Source organism: Gekko japonicus, unplaced genomic scaffold (assembly GCF_001447785.1).
Source record: "Gekko japonicus isolate JY-2015 unplaced genomic scaffold, Gekko_japonicus_V1.1 scaffold1553, whole genome shotgun sequence".
Taxonomy (NCBI): Eukaryota; Metazoa; Chordata; class Lepidosauria; order Squamata; family Gekkonidae; genus Gekko; species Gekko japonicus.
Window position 1 is genome coordinate 198,113 of NW_015160257.1, and position 25,464 is coordinate 223,576.

The 25,464-nt window shown below is 53.3% G+C and overlaps 1 protein-coding gene across 1 annotated transcript in view; it reads left to right on the forward strand.

Moving 5' to 3' along the window:
• SV2A (synaptic vesicle glycoprotein 2A) overlaps positions 1 to 25,464 on the forward strand; it is a 64,165-nt gene that overhangs the window by 20,743 nt on the left and 17,958 nt on the right. The window contains exons 2-5 of the mRNA XM_015414482.1: positions 13,707 to 13,887; positions 15,823 to 15,974; positions 18,853 to 18,986; positions 21,419 to 21,508. Of these exons, the coding sequence (XP_015269968.1) occupies positions 13,707 to 13,887; positions 15,823 to 15,974; positions 18,853 to 18,986; positions 21,419 to 21,508 (557 nt within the window). The remainder of the gene's footprint in view (positions 1 to 13,706; positions 13,888 to 15,822; positions 15,975 to 18,852; positions 18,987 to 21,418; positions 21,509 to 25,464) is intronic.

The window sequence follows — 25,464 nt, forward strand, 5'->3', positions numbered from 1 at the left end:
CCCCCCCCGGATAATGTCGCTTCCCCTTTTGCACACCAGCTGGCCAGGCTCACAAAACCTGGTCCCCGGCTGGTTTCGACCCCAGGGAAGACAGCATCCGTCCCGCCAGCATCCCTCCAGAGGGCCAGTTTGGTGTCGCAGTTAGGAACGCGGGACTGTAATCTGAGAGGACCGGGTTTGATCCCCCACTCCTCCACAGGCAGCTCTCGGTGTGACCTGGGTCAGTCACAAGTCCTCTCGGAGCTGTTCTCTCAGGAGCTGTGTTCTCGAGAGAGCTCTCTCAGCCCCACGTACCTCACAGGGTGCCTGTTGTGGGTTGGGGAAGGGAAAGGAGATTGTAGGCCACTCTGAGACTCCTTTGGGTAGTGAAGGGCGGGGTATAAATCCAATCTCCTCCTCCTCCTCTTCTCCTCCTCCTCCTCCTCCTCTTCTCCTCCTCCTCTTCTCCTTCTCCTCCTCCTCCTCCTCTTCCTTATTCTTCTCCTTCTCCTTCTTTTCCTCCTCCTCTCCTCCTCCTTCTCTTCTCCTCCTTCTCCTTCTTCTCCTCGTCCTCTCTTCCTCCTCCTTCTTCTTCTCCTCCTCCTCCTTCTTCTCCTTCTTCTCCTCCTTCTCCTCCTCCTCCTCCTCCTCCTCCTTCTTCTTGTTCCCCTCCTCCCTCCTGGCCCAGCAGGTGCCTGGTGAATTCTCTGAGGCAGCTTCTTTCCCGGCTGATCTGTTCCCTCCTGACCCCCTGGATAAACAACCTGAAACAGGATCCTCAGAGCAGACGGAAGGGATGCCGGAAGGCAGAGCAGGTGCCCCAGCAGAGGTGGATTGACGGGTGACAGGCATGGTCACCGTTGCCCTGTCTCTTTCAAGTTAAGCACCTGAGCTTTCGGTAAAAGGGAGAGGGCAGGACCAGGAGTGCCGCTTTCTGCCTCGACCTTGGTCAAACGGCCTCTTCCCTCCCGGACTGGTGTGACCTGTCCACACTGATTGACGCTTGGATAATTGCCGGGCTTGACTACTGTGCTATGCTGCACCTGGGGCTGCTCTTGAAGGCAACTTGGGATCTTCATCCTGGTGCAGAAGGCGGCTGCCCAGTTTCTCCCTGGCATTAGAAAGCGTGGCCTTGAAACGGTGGCCCTGGTCGCCAGTTTGCGTCTGAGGTCAGTTAGAGTGGCCCTTTAAGCCCTTCACTGACTTAGGAGAGATGTAGAAGAAATCTAGAGTCCAGGGGCACCTTTAAGACCAACCAAGGTTGATTCAAGGCGTGAGCTTTTGTGTGCCAGGTACACCTCTTCAGATACAATGAAATGGAAGGTAGAGTTCAAACTTACAGAGGCTGAGCAGCAAATTAACATGTAACATGATGCAGATGTTTTAAGATGTGTTACATATCTTCATCATGTTGCATGTTAATTTGCCGTTCAGCCTCTGTCTGTAAGTTTGAACTCTACCTTCCATTCCAGTGAATTTGAAAAAGTGTGCGTGCACACCACAGCTCATACCTTGAACAGACTTTGATTGGTCTTGAAGAAGAAGAAGAGAAGAGATTGGATTTATATCCTGCCCCTCACTACCCAAAGGAGTCTTGAGAGCCCGTTTGGTGTCATGGTTAAGTGTGCGGCCTCTAAACTGGGAGAACCGAGTTTGATTCCCCACTCCTCCACTTGCACCTGCTGGATGACCTTGGGTAAGCCATAGTTCTGTCAGAGCTGTCCTTGAAAAAGAACAGTTTCTGTCAGAGCTCTCAGCCCCACCTACCTCACGGGGTGTCTGTTGTGGGGAGGGGAAGGGAAAGGAGTTTGTAAGCCGCTCTGAGACTCCCAAGTGAAGGACGGGGTATAAATCCAATCTCCTCCTCCTCCTCCTCCTCCTCCTCCTCCTCCTCCTCCTCCTCCCTCCTGGCCCAGCAGGTGCCTGGTGAATTCTCTGAGGCAGCTTCTTTCCCGGCTGATCTGTTCCCTCCTGACCCCCTGGATAAACAACCTGAAACAGGATCCTCAGAGCAGACGGAAGGGATGCCGGAAGGCAGAGCAGGTGCCCCAGCAGAGGTCAAACTCGGTTCTCCCAGTTTAGAGGCCGCACACTTAACCACGACACCAAACTGGTGCAACTGGACAATAAATTTGTTCTACTGCTTCAGACCAACATGGCTGACCAGCTGGAACTAACTTTAGGAGAGATGTAGCAGCGGGATTAGAGGGGCCACGGTGGCTCAGTGGTTAAGATGCTGAACTGCAAACCGGAAGGTCGGTAGTTTGGCAGTTCGAGACCCGAGTGCCGCAGGACGGAGTGAGCTCCCGTCTCTGGCCCCAGCTCCTGCCAGCCTAGCAGTTCCAAAGCAAGACATTGCAAATAGATAAATAGGTACCGCTTCGGTTGGAAGGTGACGGCGTTCCGTACGCCTCGGCATTTAGTCATGCCGGCCACATGACCACGGAGAAGTCTCCGGACAGCGCTGGCTCTTCAACTTGGAAACGGAGATGAGCACTGCCCCCTAGAGTCGCATTCGACTGGCTTTCGAGCAAGGGGAACCTTTACCTAGCAGCAGGACTGTGCCTGCCACTGTTTGTGGGGCATTCCTTTGGCTGGGGACCCTTGAGAGTGGGCCACCCATTTGGCATCGGTTCCTGGAGCTGGCATTGCAAGTCGACTCTTCATTCAACTCCGTCAGACGATGCAGGGTCTTTGGGTGGCTTTCAGCGATTTCCCCCCCCCCCCCCCCCAATACAACTGGGCGACATTTGCTGTTCTGTTGTGTAATAGGCGGTGTTTCGAAACAGAGGGCTGTAAATCGGTCCTTATTGCTAGTTGTAAATGGCCTCCAGCATCGGAAAGGCCATTTGAACGTTTCTAATGGAGCTCGTGGAGGTCCCGCCCAGCTGTCTGAATCCCGGGTCACCTGCCTGTAAGGAGAAGACTGTGCTTCTCGTGAGCAAGGGTCCTCGGGGGGGGGGGGGGGGAGTTGTTCCTTGTTCGCGCGTGCCTCAACGGGTCCCAATCCTGCTAGAAAACCAGTTTGGTGTAGTGGTTAGGAGCGCGGACACTAATCTGGGAGAACTGGGTTTCATTCCCCTCTTCTCCACCTGCAGCTGCTGGCGTGACCTTGGGTCAGTCACAAGTTCTCTCAGAGCTGTTCTCTCAAGGGCAGTCCACAAAAGAGCTCTCCCAGCCCCACCTCCCTCACAGGGCATCTGCTGTGTGGAGGGGAAGAGAAAGGAGTTCGTAAGCCGCTCTGAGACTCCTTTGGGTAGTGAAGGGCAGGTTATAAATCCAATCTCTTCTTCTTCTTCTTCCTCCACTTGCACCTGCTGGATGACCTTGGGCAAGCCATAGTCCTGTCAGAGCTGTCCTTAAAAAAGAGCAGTTCCTGTCAAGAGCTCTCTCAGCCCCACCTACCTCCCAGGGTGTCTGTCGTGGGGAGGGGAAGGGAAAGGAGTTTGGAAGCCGCTCTGAGACTCCCTTGGGTGGTGAAGGGCGGGGTATATAAATCCAATCTCTTCTTCTTCTTCTACCCCATTGAAAAAAAGGAGGTCTGGGACAAGTGGGCGGGGCCTCATCAGACCTCCGTCCTCAGACCCCGCCAAGTGGGATCGGTGACTAGGGTTGCCAACTCCAGGTTAGGACATTCCTGGAGATTTGGGGGTGGACCCTGGGAAGGGAAAGATTTGGAAGGGGACGGATGTCAGTGGGGTATAACGCCCAAGAGCCCGCCCTCGAAAGCAGCCATTTTCTCTGGGGGAACTGCTCCTTTGTAGTCTGGAGATCTCAGCTGCCCTTCTGGGAGACCTCAGGGCCCCACCTGGAGGTTGGCAGCCTGATCAGTGATGCTTGGTGTCGCCAGGGGTCATTTCGTAGAAAAAGAGGTGCAGGAGCTCATTAGCATAACTCATTAGCATGACTCATTTGCATATGCCACACCCCCTGACATCACCGGAAGTGTGTCAGAAGGCAACGCCCACCGCTCAGGCTCCACTGGACTGTTTTGGATTGCTAGCTATTGGGGGGGGGACGTGCAGATCTGCCCTCGCAGAGGAGGGAGAGCTTGTACCTGAAGGTGGGGGGGGGGGCCCTCTGGCTGCTTCTTGCTCCTCGTGGCCTGACTGAGGGCTGCTGGGAGCAGGGGGTGGGGCTTGTTGCATGTGCCCGCCCCCTTGGCTCCTTACTGCCGGAGCTCCGCTCCTGTGCGCTCCCGCAAGAAATGACCCCTGGGTGTCACAGGGACCCCAGGTTCGGTGAGGAACTGGCCCCGGCGATGTCCGGCGTGTAAAGAGAGCTCCTGCTTGCAGAATGCATTCTGAAGTGTGTGTGGGGGGGTGGGAGGCTGGCGGGTGAGGGAGAGAGGGACTGCTGATGTCATGCTTTCTCAAACCTGCCCCCCCCCCAAAAAAAAGAGCTGCCGGCGTCCTCCGCCAACCGGCTTGTCACCTTGCATCGCTGAGACTCCCGGTCCTGTGACTGCAGCTCCGCTCGATCTGGACGCTGGGCTAAAAATAGCCTCCCCTCGGCTCTGCGGATGCGCCGCTGCCTTCCGGGTCGCTCCCCTCTTCGGCTCGGGCCTTCTCCCCCCCCCCCCCCCCCCCCAGCGCCCCCCTCGCCCCCCCCCCAGTTTGGTCTCCTAGGCCCTGAGGGATACAAATCCGACTGTTCTACTATTGCAGACCAGCACGGCTGATCTCTGGAGCTCCCCCACCCCACCCCGTGTCCCTGAACCAATGCTCCCGCTAAGGTGTGGAGTCTTGTGAGCAAGAATTCTACTTTGTGAGCTCCTGGCACTCAAGTGGTGAGTGAGCGATTGTGCCATAGTTCTGGCACAACTGTTCTCGACAAAGAGCCGTTTCTGTCAGAGCTCTCTCAGCCCCACCTGCCTCACTGGGTCCCTGTTGTGGGGAGGGGGAGGGAAAGGAGTTTGTGAACCCCTCTGAGACACCTTTGGGTAGTGAAAGGCGGGGTATAAATCCAATTGCTTCTTCTTCTTCTGGGCGGCTGCATGAATTAGTTTGCTCTGGAGCAATGCTCCCTCTAAGCTGCGGAGTCTTGTGAGCAAGAATTCTACTTTGTGAGCTGCTACTGGCATTAAAGTTGTGAGTGAGCGGTTTGTGCTGCTGCATGAATTGGTTTGCTCTGGAGCCCTCCTTCCTGAGCGAAGAGGAAAACCTCTGAGCCGGAGGCTGAAAATCCATGAGCTGGCTCACACTCACTCAGCTTAGGGGGAACACTGCCCTGAGACCATTGCACTGCCCCCTCCCTCGTCATGAGCCCCTTCAGCCCTATGGGACTGGGGCAGGGAACAGCCTGGGCTGCTTTCCACACTGGCATCCCCCCCCCCCCCCCCACCAGTGTCACACAGTGGCCAGAAACACCAGGGGCCATCAGGAGGTCCAGCAGTGGGGCCGGGACACTAGGAGCCCCTCCCACTGTTGCCCCTCCCACCCAAGCAGCAAGAAGACAGAGCATCCCTTGACCCAGACATCATAACATAAGAGAAGCCAATGTTGGATCAGGCCAGTGGCCCATCCAGTCCAACACTCTGTGTCACACAGTGGCCAGAAACACCAGGGGCCATCAGGAGGTCCAGCAGTGGGGCCGGGACACTAGAAGACCTCCCACTGTTGACCCCCCCAAGCACCAAGATGACAGAGCATCACTTGCCCCAGAGTCCCTATCTATACCTTGTGGCTAATAGCCACTGATGGACCTCTGCACCAAGAAGACAGAGCATCCCTTGACCCAGACATGAGAACAGAAGAGAAGCCCATGCTGGACCAGGTCAGTGACCCATCCAGTCCAACACTCTGTATCACACAGTGGCCAGAAATACCAGGTGCCATCAGGAGGTCCACCAGTGGGGCCAGGACATTAGAAGCCCTCCCACTGTTGACCCCCCCCAAGCACCAAGATGACAGAGCATCACTTGCCCCAGAGTCCCTATCTATACCTTGTGGCTAATAGCCACTGATGGACCTCTGCACCAAGAAGACAGAGCATCCCTTGACCCAGACATGAGAACAGAAGAGAAGCCCATGCTGGACCAGATCAGTGACCCATCCAGTCCAACACTCTGTATCACACAGTGGCCAGAAATACCAGGTGCCCTCAGGAGGTCCACCAGTGGGGCCAGGACACTAGAAGGCCTCCCACTGTTGCCCCTCCCACCCAAGCACCAAGAAGACTGAGCATCCCTTGCCCCAGACATAAGAACATAAGAGAAGCCAATGTTGGATCAGGCCACTCCCACTGTCCCCCCCCCCACACACACAAGCACCAAGAATACACCTCAAGGTTCCTCTCTGAGCCGGCCTCGGCTGGGAGGGTGGCGTAGAAATTTGAGGAATAAACAAATGTGCTTCTCACTGTCCCTTGGCGGGCTTGGGGCATTCCTAGAGATTTGGGGATGAAACTGGGGGACGGCAGGGGGTGGATCTCTGCAGAGATGGGGTGCCGTACATCCCACCCTCTCACACGGCCGTTTCCTCCAGGGCAACTGATCTCTGTCATCTTGTGGTCAGGCCCCACTTGGAAGTGAGCAACCCAACTCGGGACCCAGTTCAGAGGCCCGGTCTGCGGGACTGGCCCAGGCCGGGTCGCGCTTCGGAACCTGCCAGTGATGCGAGCCCCAGGAGAGATCCGTGACGCGGCCTCGTTTGGAATACGGTGTGCAGTTCCCGTCACTGTAGGTCGAAAAGGATACGGCAGAGCTGGGAAAAGCGCAGAGGAGGGGGTTGGAGCCCCTTCCACGGGAGGAAAGGCGGAAGCGTCTTGGGCTCTTTAGTTTAGAAAAGAGACGAAATTTAGAAATGTATGCATGGGGTGGAGGGAGTGGAGAAAGAGAACAGTTTCTCCCTCTCCCCAAATACTAGAACTCGCGGGCATCCAGTGAAGCTGATGGGCAGGAGATTCAGGACAGAAAAAAGGAAATACTACCTTACGCAGAGAGTGATGAAAATGTGAACTTTAAAAGGGGATTAGATAGATTCATGGAGGAGAGATCCATCAATGGCTATTAGCCATGGTGACTGAGGGGGACCTCCACATTCAGAGATTGTCAGCCTCTGAATTGCAGAGCCAGGAGGCAACATCAGGGGAAGGCCTCGGTCCATCGGCCCTGTTGTGGGCCCTCCAGAGGAACTGGGTGGCCACTGGGTGAGACGGGAGGCTGGACTAGAGGGACCCTCCCTGGTCTGACCCAGCAGGGCTCTTCTGATATTCTTCTCAGGGGAAGGCCTCGGCCTATCTGTCCTGTTGCTGGACCTCCAGAGGGACTGGCTGGCCCCTATGTGAGACGGGATGCTGGACTAGATGGACCCTCCCTGGTCTGACCCAGCAGGGCTCTTCTGGTGTTCTTCTCAGGGGAAGGGCTCAGCCTCTCTGCCTTGTTGCTGGCCCTCCAGAGGAACTGGTTTGGCCCCTGTGTGAGACGGGGGGCTGGACTAGAGGGACCCTCCCTGGTCTGACCCAGCAGGGCTCTTCTGATATTCTTCTCAGGGGAAGGCCTCGGCCTATCTGTCCTGTTGCTGGACCTCCAGAGGGACTGGCTGGCCCCTATGTGAGACGGGATGCTGGACTAGATGGACCCTCCCTGGTCTGACCCAGCAGGGCTCTTCTGGTGTTCTTCTCAGGGGAAGGGCTCAGCCTCTCTGCCTTGTTGCTGGCCCTCCAGAGGAACTGGTTTGGCCCCTGTGTGAGACGGGGGGCTGGACTAGAGGGACCCTCCCTGGTCTGACCCAGCAGGGCTCTTCTGGTGTCCTTCTCAGGGGAAGGCCTTGGCCTCCCTGCCCTGTTGCTGGCCCTCCAGAGGAACTGGTTGGCCCCTGTGTGAGAGACGGGAGGCTGGACTAGATGGACCCTCACTGGTCTGATCCATTAGGGCCCTTCTGAGGTTCTTAATGACAGCCATGCCTTCATTGGCCATCAGATGGCTACTTCACACATGCATGTGCATTGCATGGCTTCTACTACACTGTACAGCCCATGAGTTGCTTCTGGTTGTGTGAATTGGCCCCCTCAACGAGTGTGGTGTGCCGAGGCCACAAGACAGCTTCATCCGTGTCGTGACTGTGAGGGAACCGTCACACAGGGAAATCCTGGCATGGTAAACAGGCCCTGTGCAAAACATTGCTAAGTGAAGGGAGAGGACAGTTCTTGTGGATCTGACTAGGATTCAAAAGTGTCCCTTTGTGGAAGGGGCGGGGAAAGGAATGTCGCAATGCTGCTGAGAACGGCCACACCATGCGCAGCCCACTGGCGCAGAGGAGGAGGCTGCGAGGACATCTAGGAACCCAAAGTCTGGGGCTCTGATGCAGGTGGAAAAGTGAGCCTGGCGAGGAGAAGGGGTTCCCGAAAAGCATCTGGCGGGCTTGCGTAATTGGCCTGGCGTCTGGCACATTAATCTGGGGATTGGGCCGCAGTGGGAGAGAAGGGCTCAGCGCCACTAAGAGGAGCTACTTAGCCACAGCCCGGCCAGGGGGATTAAGCGGGGAGATCAGGCAAGTGGTGTTCTTCTCCCTCCTCCCCCGTTGCTTGGAGCACGCGCAGCGTTGCGGCAAAGCTGGGTCGCGCCACACTTGAAACCGCCCCGGCTCCGTCACCCTCCCGCTCCGGCAGCCGGGAGCCACGTGCAGGGCCACCAGCCCCCGCGCCCTGCAGGCCGGCCCAGGCCCGAGGTGTGTGTGTGTTCGTTTAGGGCTGCCTCCCGTGCCATAACCCAGCCTGGGAAGGAGGCAGGAGGGCTTGCCCCTCCTGCCTCCTTCCCAGGCTGGGTTATGGCACGGGAGGCAGCCCTAAACGATGCCACTGTCGGAGGCCCTGGCCTCCCCGACGATTAAAAAAAAAAATTGTATGATTCACACCTAAAATGTTTTCTGACCATCTTTTAGCTGCAGCAGTGATTGGTCTGAGCTTGTGTGGACAGCAGCTGTGGGGTTAGACTGGGGGGAGAGTTTGGGCTTTTTTTCTTATTTAAAGAAGATGAGACTGAATCATAGAATCATAGAATGTTAGAGTTGGAAGGGACCTTGCAGGTCATCTAGTCCAACCCCCTGCACTCTGCAGGAGCAGAGCCGAAAGAGAGCCCTACAACATACCCGAAAGAGGGTCGTCCAGCCTCCGCTTGGAAACGTCCAGCGAAGGAGCATCCACCACCTCCCGAGGCAGACTGTTCCACTGCTCAACCACTCTCACAGTTAGGAAGTTTCTCCTGATATCTAGCCAGTAACGACTCCCTTGTCATTTCCACCCATTAGACCTAGTCTTGCAATGTGGAGCAAGAGAGAAGAGATCCGCTCCATCTTCTACCTGACAGCCCTTCAAATACTTAAAGACTGCAGTCATGTCCCCTCTAAGCCTTCTCTTTCCCAGGCTAAACAGACCCAACTCTTTCAGCCTTTCCCGGTAAGACTTGGATTCCAACCCTCTCACCATCCTGGTTGCCCTCTTCCGGACACGCTCAAGCTTGTCGACATCCTTCCTAAAATGTGGTGCCCAAAACTGGATACAGGACTCCAGGTGAGGCCTGACCATAGCAGAATAGAGCGGAACGACCACCTCCCTTGATCTGGACATAAGGCTTCTGTTCATGCATCCCAAGATTGCATTCGCTTTCTTCACAGCCACATAGCCCTGCAGGCTCATGTTTAGCTTGTGATCAACCAGAACACCTAGATCCCTTTCACATGTGCTGCTGTCAAGCCAAGTTCCTCCCATTCTGTATCTGTGCCTTTGATTTTTTGTACCTAAGTTTAGGACTTTGCACTTCTCTCTATTGAAATTCATTTTATTTATCTCAGCCCACCCGAAGGAGTCTCAGAGCGGCTTACCATCTCCTTCACCTCCCCACAACAGACACCCTGTGAGGTAGGTGGGGCTGAGAGAGCTCTTTTGAGGACTGCCTTTGAGAGAACAGCTCCGAAAGAACTTGTGACTGACCCAAGGTCACCCTGCTGGCTGCATGTGGAGGAGGAGTGGGGAATCAGTTCTCCCCGATTAGAGTCCACGCTCTTAACCGCTACACCAAATCGGTCCCTCTTATAGTGAAACTTTGAGCTGTAATTGCCTTCGGAAGTCATGAAATCTGGGGCTGCAATGGAGAAAGCGCGAGGGTTGCATGCGAGAGGTACCTGGCGCTGAGATGGAGAAGGTGCGATGGACGCATGCGAGAAGCACGGGGGCTCATAACTGCTTGAGATTAACGTGCTGCATCATGGAAGCCCTTGTCCAGTAGGCAAGGGGGCTCAGAGCACTGGTTGAAGTGAAAGACACAAAATATATAATAAAAACCTCCCAGCAGGCCCAAGGAGGTTCTCTTTGCATCTCTGCATGAGGCCTTGCTCTGGCCTTGCCACTGTGCTTCCAGGACCTCTGCTGGGGTGTGTGTGTGTGGCTTATTCTTCTCCATTACTGTGTTGGGTGTGAGTAGATGATTCAGTTGATGGTGGAGATACAGCTTGGTTGCCTGACCTCAGAGGAGGCTGCCTGTTGCATACCTGCTTGAATTGCTGTTCATGGTTGGCCTCCTTCCAGGCGGGGTGGGGGGGGGGATGCTCGGCTCCATGCAGAAACATGGAGGATGCCTTCCTCTGAAGGGGACGTAATCCTTCCTTCCACACTCTATACCATTCTGGGTGGCACAAGTTCTGGAAGGAAGCTTGCCTCAGCTGTCAGATGTTTGGGTGACTTTGTCTCGCAAATCCTCCCTTGTCTCACGGCCACCTCTTTATCTTTCCCTCCAACCTTCACGTACTCAATTTTTGGTAACAAACCTCGGCCATACTCCAGGATCCTGTTCCTCACAGATACTTCTGGGATGCAGGCAAGCAGGGGACGAAGGGTGACCCTCCCATGGGAGCCTCATACGAATGTACGAGAAGCCAGTGTTGGATCAGGCCAAAGGCCCATCCAGTCCAACACTCTGTCACACGGTGGCCAGAAATACCAGGGGCCATCAGGAGGTCCAGCAGTGGGGCTAGGACACCAGAAGCCCTCCCACTGCTGCCCCCCCCCAAGCACCAAGACGACAGAGCATCACTTGCCCCAGAGTCCCTATCTATATCTTGTGGCTGCCACTGATGGACCTCTGCTCTTGACATAAGAACATAAGAGAAGCCAGTGTTGGATCAGGCCGATGGCCCATCCAGTCCAACACTCTGTCACACGGTGGCCAGAAATACCAGGTGCCATCAGAAGGACCCGCAGTGGGGCCAGGAGGACACTAGAAGCCCCTCCCACTCTCGCCCACCCCCCCAAGCACCAAGAATACAGAGCATCCCTTGCCCCAGACCGAGAGTTCCTGTCTATACCTTGGCTAAGAGCCACTGATGGACTTCTGCTCCATATGATTATCTAATTCCCTCTTGAAGCCGTCCATGCTTGTAGCCGCCACCACTTCCTGTGGCAGTGAATTCCACGTGTTCAGTACTCTTTGGGTGAAGAAGTACTTCCTTTTATCTGTTCTAACCCGACCGCTCAGCAATTTCATGGAGGGCCCACGAGTTCTTGTCTTGTGAGAAAGGGAGAAAAGTACTTCTTTCTCGACCTGCTCTGTCCCATGCATCATCTTGTAAACCTCGATCATGTCCCCCCTCAGCCTCCTCCCAGTTTTGAGGTGTACACTGCCTCTGAACATGGAAGCTTTATTGAGCCATCGGGGCTCGTGGCCACAGATGGACCACTCCTCCTCCACGAATGCGTCTTAAAGCCATCTGGGCGACCAGTCCTCGTCCTGCCTTATATTGTTCCATCTTATTCCGATCTCACGCCATCTACGTTGGTGTATCGGCAGGATAGTGCCCGCTCTCTTTGCCTGGCTGCTTGGAGACTGCAGGCTGAAATCCTGATTTTCATCTTGGAATGCTGTGATTTGTTGGCGATTGTTGAGTAATTTTTGTTATTGAATTAAGTTTTATAAGCTGACTGTTTCGTTCAGTGTTGTAACCTCCCTGAGACCTGTGTCCCAGAGGAGGGCGGAATATAAATCAAATCAATCAGTCAATAAATTGAGTGACGGTGTTCCAGGTTAGATTGGAAAATGAAGAAGAAGAAGAAGAAGAGATTGGATTTCTACCCCACCCTTCACTACCCAAAGGTGTCTCAGAGCGGCTTACAAACTCCTTTCCCTTCCTCTCCGCACAAGAGACACCCTGTGAGGTTGGCAGGGCTGAGAGAGCTCTTGACAGAAACAGCTCTTTTTCAAGGACTGATCAGAACTACGGCTTGCCCAAGGTCATCCAGCCAGGTGCAAGTGGAGGAGTGGGGAATCAAACCCGGTTCTCCCCAGATTAGTGTCCGCGCACTTCACCACAACACCAAAGACAGGGTTGTGTGTTTTCCCTCTGTCCTGAATTGACCACAGGGTCTGGTCTTCCTCTCCTTGGGGGCCCTTGAGAAAGAGGCGGTCTGAAAATACAATGCGGGTCATCCTGGGCCACCCCCAGGGGACACAAGCAGCAGCCCCCTCCCAGCTAGCCAGCTCCTTCCAAAGGAATGGGTGGGGTGGAACAGTGGGGCTGGCAGTGGACTCCTCCTCTCCAAAACTGGCTGGACCTGATCTGCCCTGGGTGAGCCTTGCTGGGCTGGCAGAAGGTGGCCAAGAAGGTGGGAGATGTGGGGGGGGGGGTTTGGGGGGACAATCCTTCTACCCAGGGGTCATTTCGTAGAAAAAGGTGCAGGAGCTCAATAGCATAACTCATTAGCATAACTTATTTGCATGTGCCACACCCCCTGGCATCACCGGAAGTGTGTCAGAAGGCAACACCCACTGCAACTTACCTGACTGCTTCTTGCTCCTTGTGGCCCCGGGGATGCTGGGAGCAGGGGGTGGGGCTTGTTGCATGTGCCCGCCCCCTGGGCTCTTTACTGCCGGAGCTCCGCTCCTGTGCGCTCCTGCTGGAAATGGCCCCTGGTAGGACCTGCTGTTTCACCAGCAGCTGTGATTGGCACCCTCAGAGGTATAACACAGAAATGGCCCCTGCTTCTACCTAAGAACAAAGGGCCTCCAGGGCACCCTCTGGGCTCCGGTCTTTCTGTGGCTTGACCCAGAACACCTGCTCAGGTCCATTCAGGTTTTCTGATGGGGAAATGGAGCATCGGGAGAGACGATGTTCTTATTGGGATACTTGGTTAACCCGGCAGAGCAGGCCCCATCACAGAGGCCCGATCCGGAGTGCAGCCAGTAAATCTCCCAAGAAATATGTTGCAAAGCATTTACTCGGGTGGATCCAGTTCACACTCAGGTTGCAGTCAAAAGAAGAGAAGGAAGCCTAGTCGGAAGAGAACGTTCCCTGTTACCAGTGGCCAGCTTGTGTGTGTGGGAGTGTGAGGGCATCGTCTGTGCAGGAGAGAGTCTCCATGGAAGGCCATGAAGTGCGGGAGAGGACAAAGGGAGGGAGAGAGAGAGAGAGAGGAGGGGGTCAGAGGGCAGCTCCCAGGTTAAGACAGAGAGAGGCATCCCATTCAAGGAGAGAACACCTATAACACCCTTAAGAGTGATATAGAGCGCCCCCCCCCCAGTGTCCAGGCACGCGGAGTCGCTCACTTCAACAGTTTTCTGGGTCATGGAGCTTGTTCCTTACCTGGAAGAGCCCCCCGGGGTCCTGGGGAGCCGGGAGCCGAGGTCTCCCTTAGCACAACAACAGATTGTACGGACAGTGTGGCCACGGCGGGCGGGGCGGGCGGGCTGGTGTCCGGCAGTCGGCGCTCTTTGCCTCACCTTCCCTTCCTCCCCCCAGGCCTCATAGTCTACCTGGGGATGATGGTCGGCGCGTTCCTGTGGGGCGGCCTGGCGGATCGGCTGGGGCGCAGGCAATGCCTCCTGATGTCCCTTTCCGTCAACAGTGTCTTCGCCTTCTTCTCGTCCTTCGTCCAGGGCTACGGCACGTTCCTCTTCTGCCGGCTGCTCTCCGGCGTGGGGTAAGGACACCGTCCGGTCCTCGGTTCTGCTGGAAGGACGCCCTCCCCGGGCCGGCATCGGTTGGCCACACTCCGTCGGACTTCCCTCTGACCTCCTGAGGGCTAGGAACTTGGCGTGTGTTTGAGACAAACAGTGGATCTTCTGGGGAGCTAAGCTGTGCCCTAAACACCACTTTGGGGGATCTGCAGTGCTTTCTGTGGGGTGGAGCGTGGGCCAGCCCCATTGCCTGGAAAATAGTGTCTGGGGCAGGGTTGCCAGCTCTGGGCTGGACAATTCCTGGAGATTCAGGGGAGGAGCCTGCGGAGGGCAGGGTTTGAGGAGTGGAGGGTCCTCAGCAGGGCGTAATGCCATAGAGTCCACCCTTCCAAAGCAGCCCTCTCCAGGAGAACAGATTTTTGTGCTCTGGAGATCAGTGGTGATTCCAGGAGATCCCCAGGCCTGACCTGGAGGCAGGTGTAGAAACAACAGGGAGGTCACGGGAAGGACGCAGCCAATAACAAAAGCAACCGTGATGTTGTATGACAAAAATGTATTTAGGCTTCAGTTCTGCAGTGAATATATTTCTTCATCACCTTATGATGACGTACGCCGCACACACACGACGGGAAATTCATAGAGACCGTTTCACCTGACAGCTTTCTCAGAGTGTGCTGCGTGAATGACAAATCCTTTCAGTGTTCAAGTATTCAAGAACATAAGAGATGTCAAAGTTGGATCAGGCCAAAGGCCCATCCAGTCCAACACTCTGTATCACACAGTGGCCAGAAATACCAGGTGCCATCAGGAGGTCCACCAGTGGGGCCAGGACACTAGGAGCCCTCCCACTGTTGACCCCCCCCCCCAAAGCACCAAAAAGACAGAGCATCACTTGCCCCAGAGCCCCTATCTATACCTTGTGGCTAAGAGCCACTGATGGACCTCTGCTCCATATGCTTATCTAATTCCCTTTTGAAGCCATCCATGCTTGTAGCCGCCACTACTTCCTGTGGCAGTGAATTCCATGTGTTCATCACTCTTTGGGTGAAGAAGGACTTCCTCTTATCCGTTCTAACCTGACCGCTCAGCAATTTCATGGAGTGCCCACGAGATCTTGTATGGTGAAAAAGGGAGAAAAGTACCTCTTTCTCTACCTGCTCTGTCCCATGCATAATCTTATAAACCTCGATCATGTCCCCCCTCAGTCGTCGTTTCTCCAAGCTAAAGAGCCCTAAGCGCCTTAACCTTTCCTCATAGGGAAAGTGTTCCAACCCTTTTATCATTCGAGTTGCCCTTTTCTGCACTTTTTCAAGAACGCTGAAACGCTGAAAGAATTTGCCTTAATGGAGTGGTAAGGATGTTCTGTGCCAGCTCGCGGATTTAGTATTGTCGACGTGTGAACAAGCGTCATTCATGCAGGACACTCTGAAAAAGCTGTCAGGTGAAACGGTCTCTATGCATTTCCCGTCGCGTGTGTGTGTGGCGTATGTTTTCATAAGGTGATGAAGAAATATATTCACTGCAGAACCGAAGCCTAAATATATTTTCATAATACAACATCACGGTTGCTTTTGTTACCGACGGCTCTACCTGGAGGTTGGCAACCCTAGGTCATGGCGAAAGGTTCGTAGCGGTTTCTGCTCAGAGCGTCTCTGTGCCCAGTTTGGCAAGCGCCACTCCGTTTCGGGTGCCAGAGGGGAGACCGTCTGACTTTTAGCACGTCCTCTCTGTGCTGGGCCACGTTTTCCCGGGCAGGACATATTTTGGGACATGCGGGGTGGGTGGGTGTGTGGCTTTTGCAACGGTGACCCCGCCGTGCAGCCGGAAGCAGGCAGGCCCGGCCCGGAACTGCTTCCCCCATGGCCCGAGGTGGTCCGGCCCCACCAGGAGTCCAGCCTGGGAGTCGACCGCATCGTTGCTCGGCTGCGGGGGCTGACCCGTCTCTCCCTCTCCCGCAGCATCGGGGGCTCCATCCCCATCGTCTTCTCCTACTACTCCGAGTTCCTGGCCCAAGAGAAGCGGGGGGAGCACCTCAGCTGGCTGTGCATGTTCTGGATGATCGGGGGCATCTACGCCTCGGCCATGGCCTGGGCCATCATCCCGCACTACGGTGGGTGCCTGCAGACAGAGTTGCGGACTACTCTGGGCCGGGAGATTCCTGGTCTTTTGTGGGTGGAGCCTGGGGTGGGCGGGGTTTGGGGAGGGGAGGGGCCTCGGCAGGGTGCAGGGCCCTAGAGCCCACCCTCCGGAGCAGCCACTTTCTCCAGGGGAGCTGATCTCTGTAGGAGACCTCCAAGCTCCGCCCGGAGACGGGCAACCCTGGGCACAGGGAAGGGCACACGGGAGAAGCTGTCCTAACCAGTGTTCCCTCTAAGCTGAGTTAGTGTGAGCTAGCTCACAGTTTTGTAGCCTCCGGCTCGCACATTTTTGTCTTAGCTCAGGGAGGACGGCTCCAGAGCAAATTAATTTATACAGTAGCCAAATTGTTTGCTTACAACTTTGATGCCAGTAGCTCACAAAGTAGAATTTTTGCTCACAAGACTCCACAGCTTAGAGGGAACATTGGTCCTGACCCCTGCTCCCTCTAAGTCGTGGGGTCCTGTGTAGAGATGTAAAATTTCCGGAAATTTTGAAGCTCGGAAAAAAACCCATTTTTTTTTTTGTTTTTTTCGGGGGGAAACGGAAATTTTCGGAAAAATTGAAAAAAAATGCTACATTAGCATTTTTTTTGTCTTTTCTGGTTTGAAAGTCATTCTGTTACTTTAGGAACATAAAATATGACTATGGACATTTTTACTCGGCATGAAATTATCACAACTAGCATATTAAAAATATAGTGTATCCAAACAATTATTACAAACAGAATACCCACCCACATGCAAAAAGAAAACTGAAACCTTTTTCTTTTCTTGTGACAATAGCACCTCCTAAAGGAAGAAATGCATCTTGTTCTTGCATTGGAGAGTTCAGTTTGTAACCTAGGACTTGCTTGTCCTCAGTGCACAGAAATGAGATCAATCTGATACCATACATAGTTTTTAGAAATGATTTGGAAAATATTTGAACACCTTGTCTTAAAATATTTCATTCATCATGTTAAAACAAAATGTTCCATAATCATTTTTTTCGTCTTTTCTGTTCTATTTTCAATTTTTCCAATTTTTCGGAAAAAAACAAAAAAGGCTTCAGGAAAAAAACAGGTAAAAAAAGTTCCCCCCCCCGAATTTTTCCGGGTTTTTTCCGGGCCTTCACATCTCACTAAGATCACTAAGCCACAAGGGTTGGAAATGCACGGATCTGAATTTGCACCTGGTGTAATTTTCTGAGTCTGCACGGGCTGAAACAGGGCTGCCCTGGTTCAGGTTGGGAAATACCTGGAGATTTGGGGGGTGGCGCGTGAGGAGGGCGGGATTTGGGGAGGGGCTTCAGCAGGGTCTCACGCCATAGAGTCCACCTTCCAAAGGAGCCATTTTCTCTGGACAGACTGATTTCTGTCGCCTGGAGATCCTGGGAGGTCTCCAGGCATCACCTGGAGGTTGTATCAGAACACAAACACTCCGTGTACAGCTTGCGGACAGAAGTAGAAAGAATATATCATCCAAAACAATTTCAACAATTCTTAACAGTTCGACTATTTGTCAAATTCAAACACTCTTATGGTTTCTTAAAGGGTTACGATCCAACAGTACTTGATTCAAAAGACAAAATCCAAGTAAAGTCCACTAATCTTTTGTATAAGACGCTTCAGGAGCGTTGTAGGAGTAGCAGCTACAATGTGGGACTTTGGTTTTCCTGTGGAACCTTTGCTCTCCTGAAGCGTCTTATACAAAAGATGAGTGGACTTTACTTGGATTTTGTCTTTTGAATCAAGTACTGTTGGATCCTAATCCTTTAAGTTATGCAATGGTCAGGCCTCACCTGGAGTCCTGTGTCCAGTTTGGGGCACAAGATTTTCGGAGGGATGTTGACATGCTCGAGCATGTCCAGAAGAGGGCAACCAGGATAGTGAGAGGGTTGGAATCCAAGTCTTATGAGGAAAGGCTGAAGGAGTTGGGTCTGTTTAGCCTGGGAAAGAGAAGGCTTAGAGGGGACATGGTTGCAGTCTTCAAGTATTTGAAGGGCTGTCGTGTAGAAGATGGAGCGGATCTATTCTCCCTTGCTCCCCATTGCAAGACTAGATCTAATGGGTGGAAATTACAAGGGAGTCGTTACCGGCTAAATATCAGAAGACACTTCCTGACTGTAAGGGTGCTTGAGCAGTGGAACAGACTGCCTCGGGAGGTGGTGGGTGCTCCTTTGCTGGACATTTTCGAGCGGAGGCTGGACAACCATCTTTCGGGCATGTTGTAGGGCCGTCTTTCGGCTCTGCTCCTGCAGAGTGCAGGGGGTTGGACTAGATGACCTGCAAGGTCCCTTCCAACTCTAACATTCTATTATTCTATGATTCTAAGAAATCATAAGAGTGTTTGAATTTGACAAATAGTTGAACTGTTAGAAATTGTTAAAATTGCTTTGGATAATATATTCTTTCTAGTTCTGTCCGTAAGTTATTCATGGAGTGTTTGTGTCTTGATACAACCTCCTCCCATGAGCTCTCCTTTGGCTATAAAACCCGCCTAGAGGTTGGCAGCCCTAGCTTATGGTGGGCCCTCCAGGTGCCCGTGGTCTGTCCTGAGGTGCCCAAATGAGCTTGTTCTCCCCTTCCGTCTGTGGTCACCAGCAATGCTCCCTCTAAGCTGTGGGGTCTTGTGAGCAGAAATTCCACTTTGTGAGCTGCTGGCATTAAAGCTGTGAGCGAGCGATTGGGCTCCTGCATCAATTAGTTTGCTCTGGAGCCACATCCTCCCTGAGCTAAGGCAAAAACGTGTGAGCCGGAGGCTATAAAACGGTGAGCTCTCTCACACTCACTCAGCTCAGAGGGAACACTGTCACGAGTGCTCCGTTTCCTCCTCCCTTCCTCTGACCTCCGCTCCTCCCTCTCACCGCAGGGTGGAGCTTCCAAATGGGCTCTGCGTACCAGTTCCACAGCTGGCGTGTCTTCGTCCTGGTCTGTGCCTTCCCCTCCGTCTTTGCCATCGGGGCTCTCACCACCATGCCGGAGAGCCCACGCTTCTTCTTGGAGGTAAATGGGGCCCCCGGAGAGGGCGGGGTTCCCACCGATCTAGCCGTGACACTTTCCCACAGCTCAGAGGACCTCTTAAAATCATAAGAGAAGCCAGTGTTGGATCAGGCCAGTGGCCCATCCAACCCAACACTCTGTGACACACAGTGGCCAAAAAGACCAGGTGCCCTCAGGAGGTCCAGCAGTGGGGCCAGGACACTAGAAGCCCTCCCACTGTTGCCCCCCCCAAGCACCAAGAAGACAGAGCATCCCTTGCCCCAGCCTGAGAATTCCTATCTTTACCTTGTGGCTAATAGCCACTGATGGACCTCTGCTCCATATGTTTATAAGAACGTAAGAAGAGCCAATGTTGGATCAGGCCAGTGGCCCATCCAGTCCAACACTCTGTGTCACACAGTGGCCAAAGATACCAGGTGCCATCAGGAGGTCCAGCAGTGGGGCCAGGACACTAGAAGCCCTCCCACTGTTGCCCCCCCCCCCAAGCACCAAGAATACAGAGCATCACTTGCCCCAGCCTAAGAGTTCCTATCTCTACCTTGTGACTAATAGCCACTGATGGACCTCTGCTCCATATGTTTATAAGAACGTAAGAAGAGCCAATGTTGGATCAGGCCAATGGCCCATCCAGTCCAACACTCTGTGTCACACAGTGGTCAAAAATACCAGGGACCATCAGGAGGTCCAGCAGTGGGGCCAGGACACCAGAAGCCCTCCCACTGTCCCCCCCACCCCCGCAAGCACCAAGAAGACAGAGCATCCCTTGCCCCAGAGCCCCTATCTATACCTTGTGGCTAATAGCCACTGATGGACCTCTGCTCCATATGTTTATAAGAACCTAAGAGGAGCCAATGTTGGATCAGGCCAATGGCCCATCCAGTCCAACACTCTGTGTCACACAGTGGCCAAAACCCCAGGGGCCATCAGGAGGTCCAGCAGTGGGGCCAGAACTCCAGAAACCCCTCCCACTCTTGCCCCCCCCCCCCCCCCCAAGAAACTTGCCCCCCCCCCACGCACCAAGAAGACAGAGCATCCCTCCAGACCGAGAGTTCCCATCTATACCTTGTGGCTAATAGCCACCGATGGACCTCTGCTCCATATGTTTATCCAGTTCCCCCTTGAAGCTGTCCCCTGCTTGTAGCCGCCGCCACCTCCTGCGGTAGTGAATTCCATGTGCTCATCACTCTTTGGGTGAAGAAGTTCCTTTTAACTTATTTATTTTTAAAATTTTATTATTAGATTTATAGCCCACCCTCCCCGCAAGCGGGCTCAGGGCGGGTCACAGACTGGGCACGGATGCCAATAATTAAAACAGTTAAAAACAAGATAAAGCAATCATTTATAGTCATTTATCACGATACAAGGTGCTCTTGGTGTCTCAAAAAGGTCTTCAGTCACAGGAAGGCATCCTGGTAGTGATGGTCCAAGATCGATGATATCGGTTCCAGGCGGCGCTGTCGTTCATTTGTCACAGGGCCAACTCACCCCCCCCCCGATGTTGCCCAGCCCAGTTGGTGGTGGTCGTGCAGCGGTGGCGGCTCCTACTCGAAAGCCAGGCAGAAGAGCTCCGTCTTACAGGCCCTGTTCTAAGCTTATTCCTCATTAATTTCATGGAGTGCCCATGAATAAAACCTCCTGCGTTGGGGAAAGGCTCCTTGTAATGCCTTAGAGAAACGGATTGGGACCCAGCCCATTGTATGGCCAGACATGGGGGGGGGGGTGCTGGAGGGGAGGGGGCAAAGGAGGCAGGGCCAGCCACAAAATGGCTGCTGCAGCTCACCTTCAGCCAATGGCGGCAACTGTCTCAAAGGAACATTTAAAAATAAATAAATAAATCTACATGGCCAATTAAATCTCCAATGGCCAATCAGAAGCCTCACTTTCTAAAAATCCTCAGCAGCACCAAGAAAGGTGTTGGCAGGTATCGTGGTGGTACCTCTGGACATGGCTTTGGGGACCTCCTACTCCATTACTTCTTATCTTAGGTATCTGCTTGTGCATTTTCACACGGCCTTTCTCTCCCCCTCCGGGGACTTTGTCGCTTAGAAGAAACACACATGTATGTATTTTTTTTCCTTTGTTTTTCAAAATCGTACAGTCCCGTGTATCTTGCAAGTATGGAGTGCTTTGCACAAGGTAGATATTTAAGATGCTTTGAGTCATTGTGTGATGATAGGGAAGGTGAGGGACAGATATGTCAATAAATATAAATAAGCCATTCGGTCACTGGCCACGGTTTCCCGTTTTGCGGTGCCATTCAAGAGGCCACATCTCGGCCCTGAAACCGAGTGTGGAGGGCAGCCCTGAGGACCCCAGCGGTGTTCCCTGGGGATGCCAGCAGATCGGCTGTCCACTTTGGCTCACCACTTTGGCTTTGCCCCCCGCAGAAGAGAGGAGGGATTTTCCATTTCAGCGTCTCCTCTTTGTCTCTCTAGAACGGGAAGCACGATGAAGCTTGGATGGTTCTGAAGCAGGTTCATGACACCAACATGCGAGCCAAGGGGCACCCTGAACGGGTCTTCTCAGTGAGTAGCGGAATGGGGGAAAGCCCTCCATACAATCTCCTGCACGGGATGAGCCTCGGGTGGTTTCTGTGGACGTTAATTGAGGGGCCTGTCCCCAGCGCAAGGAGCTGTACCTTGAAGTCTCTTGCATCAGGGGGAATCACCACTGTTAGTGGAATACACCCATGGATCCAGCCCCCTGAGTTTGAAAGGGACGAGAGAGAGAGAGAGGGAGAAAGCGAGAGAGAGAGAGAGAGAGCGCACACTTGCGAGAGAGAGAGAGCGCGAGAGAGAGAGCGAGAGAGAGCGCACGCGCACGAGAGAGAGAGCGCGCATGCGCGCGAGAGAGAGAGAGCGCATGCGCGCGAGAGAGAGCGAGAGAGAAAGAGAGAGAGAGAGAACAAGAGAGCAAGAGAGCGCTTTCTAAGGGTTTTTAAGTTCTTGTTTCACTGGGTTTATTTTCCTGTTCTCCACGTTTGCTCCCTCTGGTGGTCATTTCGATATCACAGTGGTTTCTGTCAGGCATATCTCCCTGCAGATTTAAACTGCGGGTCTTTATGCTGGACATAAAACCGATGTAATATTAGGTTGACCACTAGAGGGAGCAAAACGCATGCAGAACAGGAAACCCCTCCCCCAAAGAAACAGGAACTTACAAGGGAGGCAAAGGAGGATGTAGAAAAGCCTTTAGCCTCTCCCTTCAGCCACCTGCGTTCCCAGTTAAAAGTCCGAGCAATGCTTAGGACTTATTCAAAACTCTCTTGAGTCCAGGAACGTTTGTTGTATCTCGGGGGGGGGGGGGGGAGGCAATCCTGCTCAGTGCCCGTGTCAGCACTGGGCAGGGTGGGGCAGATGCCAAGGCCCACTCCTGCTCTGACCTATTTGTTCAGATGGGCAGCTGTGTTAGTCTGAAGCAGCAGAACACAGTTTGAGTCCAGTGGGGGCACCTTTAAGACCAACAAAGTTTTATTCAGGATATAAGCTTTCGTGTGCATGAGTATGCAAGCTTGTTCCTTGAATAAAACTTTGTTGGTCTTAAAGGTGCCCCCACGGGACTCAACCTCTGCTGTGTAATATTTGTGTTTGTTTCCTAGTACAGTAAAGTAGAAAATGGCAGCTTTATTATTTTATGATGATGGATGCTGAGCTCTGCAACTTACCTGGCTGCTTCTTGCTCCTCGTGGCCCGACTGGGGGCTGCTGGGAGCAGGGGGCGGGGCTTGCTGCATGTGCCCGCCCCCTGGGCTCCTTACTGCCGGAGCTCCGCTCCTGTGCGCTCCCACAGGAAATGACCCCTGGACTGTCTAATATTTGGGGCCAGTACTGTAATAATGGTGCCATAGGAGTGCAAACCATTGTTTTGGTTGCATTTATTACGACAACAAGCCATAGAATGCACATGCTTAAATATAACATTCATATAACTGAATTTAAGACAATATATATATAGAAAACCGGTGTAAAAATAAAACTCTATAAAAATACAGTCGTGCCTAATAGAATAAAGGAAAAGCATAAGACAGAGACTACTAGGCAACTATTATTATATATTTGATCGTGTATTTTGAATGTAGTAGCCCGCTACCCCCAAAAATTTCGCCACAGTTTCAGTAATTCTCCGGTTCCCGTCGATTAACTATCGCTTACACCGCTCAGCACCTGTTTGTCCCACCATATCTGTTATGAGAGGAGTAATATATTTGTCACAGATCTTGTTATACCAGTTACATCTGAGCATCATGTGCTGGATAGTTTCTGTAATGTATTGAGTTTCTATCTCACCTGAGCCACATTGGCAAAATCTATATTCAATAGGGGTCCTTTTGAATCTGCCTGTCTGGACCAAGGACAGTCCCTCTCCCACTCTCTGGCGCTGAACTCAACAGCCACCTGGGGGCTTCGGGGTTCTCACCGGGTCCTGGTCCTTTGTTAAGGCTTTTTGCTTCTGGGTTCCCTTCGAGGATGTAAGCAGGCGCTCAGCAAATACTCCCAACACAGCAGATTAAAAGCCGCTTCTGCCTTTATTCAATCATTCAAGCAATCAAGAGTGTTTGCTATGCAGGGAATCACTCTGAAATCATGACAGTGGGGGGGGGGGACTTCAATTACTTGTGCCGGGCAGAGGCTGAATCTCTGAGACATCAAATACTTGCAGGCTTCCCTCCGCCGGGTAATCAAACCACCCGTCACCAAGGCCTCATCGCCTCCTCCCCATAGATAGCTGTAAAAGGTAAAGGTAAAGGTTCCCTTGCTTGAAAGCCAGTCGAATCCGACTCTAGGGTTGCGGTGCTCATATCCGTTTCCAAGCCGAAGAGCCAGCGCTGTCCGAAGACGTCTCCGTGGTCATGTGGCCGGCATGACTAAACACCAAGGCGCACGGAACGCTGTTCCCTTCCCACCGAAGTGGTCCCTATTTATCTACTTGCCATTTCTTGCTTTCAAACTGCTAGGTTGGCAGGAGCTGGAACTAGAGACGGGAGCTCACTCCGTCACGCGGCACACTCGGGTCTCGAACTGCCGAACTACCGACCTTCCACAGCCTGCAGTTCAGCGTCTAAACCACTTGAGCCACCGCAGCTCCATAGATAGATAGCTGACAATCATATAAAAGCGTCTTGTGTCCTGGTCAAGGCCACTGGGTGGTTTTAATTAACGCTCGGCCCAGACAGGCTGCAACTGACCTGTAAAAACGTACAGCTTGATCGCACTTAATGAAAGCCTCGAGATCTGTAAGTTCTGATCCTTACACTGCCCTCAAGCATCGCGGAGGGGAAAGCCTCACATCTGTCTGATTTGAAGGCTTTTTTAGACTTGTGACTATCGAGATGCGATAAATAAAACATGGGTTGCACGCGATCAGGGCCGGCTCGAGGTTTTTCGGTGCCCTAGGCGAAACTAGCACCCCCCAGGCGAGGCTGCCTTGTGGCGCCCCCCCACCTTGTGTCTCCCCGCCGCCGCGTTCCTCTCCGGCGCTCAAAACGGGTGCTAAGCTGGGTGCATCGGGTGTGGGGGAGAGGGGGCTACAAGGCTCTTCGGAGGGTGGCCCTTCTGCTTTCTCTCTCCCCCCCCGTCCCCTTTCCCCCCTGGGGAACCGCCCCCCCAGCTGCGTGCGCCCTGTCCCTTCACAGCGGCCCCCCCCCCGGTCAGGGACTAGATGCATGCAGGGCTTTCGGCAGGGGGGGCTTTTGGTGGTGGGGGGGCCGGGTGCAGTTTGGCACCCCTAAGGGCCGGCCCGCTCTAGGCGAATGCCTAGTTCGCCTAGTGAGTGAGCCGGCCCTCCACGCGATATTTGACAGAAGCCGGGGCTCTAAACTTAGGACATCCACCGGGATCTGTCTGTCTCTCCATGTCCATCATTCTCTATTTTAGGGCTGATTTCGCTACATCCCAATGCATACTCAGAATCGCTTGGGGGGGGGGGGGTTGTTTTGGAAAAAATTCCCAGGCACCCTTTGTACATTGTTCTCCCCACAGCAGTAGTTTTGTGTTGGTACATGCTGAAGACACTGCTGGTCAGGCAAAGGAATTTTTTTTTTTTTGTAATATTAGATCACATTCATTCATTTTTTTCCATGGGGCAACAAAATGTTGGGAAAGGACCTTACAGTGTTTTGCCCACAGTGACCCAGAATGCTCTGCCTCAGACATCTTGGGGTGTTGCGTGTTGGAGTAGATGCTGTCTTAACTAGTTCCGCTGCCCTTGCCGCAACTAGTGGATGCATTAGAGGTGCTTTCTCTTGGTATACAGCTTAATCATTGTGGGGGGACACAGGCCAAAAATATCCTTTGCCGTCTCCGTACCCAATGAGGGCCCTCAAGGCAGTGCTTTTAAAAAGATAATACAAATCAGTTATAAGAAAACACTAAAGGTAAAGGTTCCCTTGCTCGAGAGCCAGTCGAATCCAACTCTAGGGTTGCGGTGCTCCTCTCCGTTTCAAAGCCGAAGAGCCAGCACTGTCCAAAGACGTTTCCATGGTC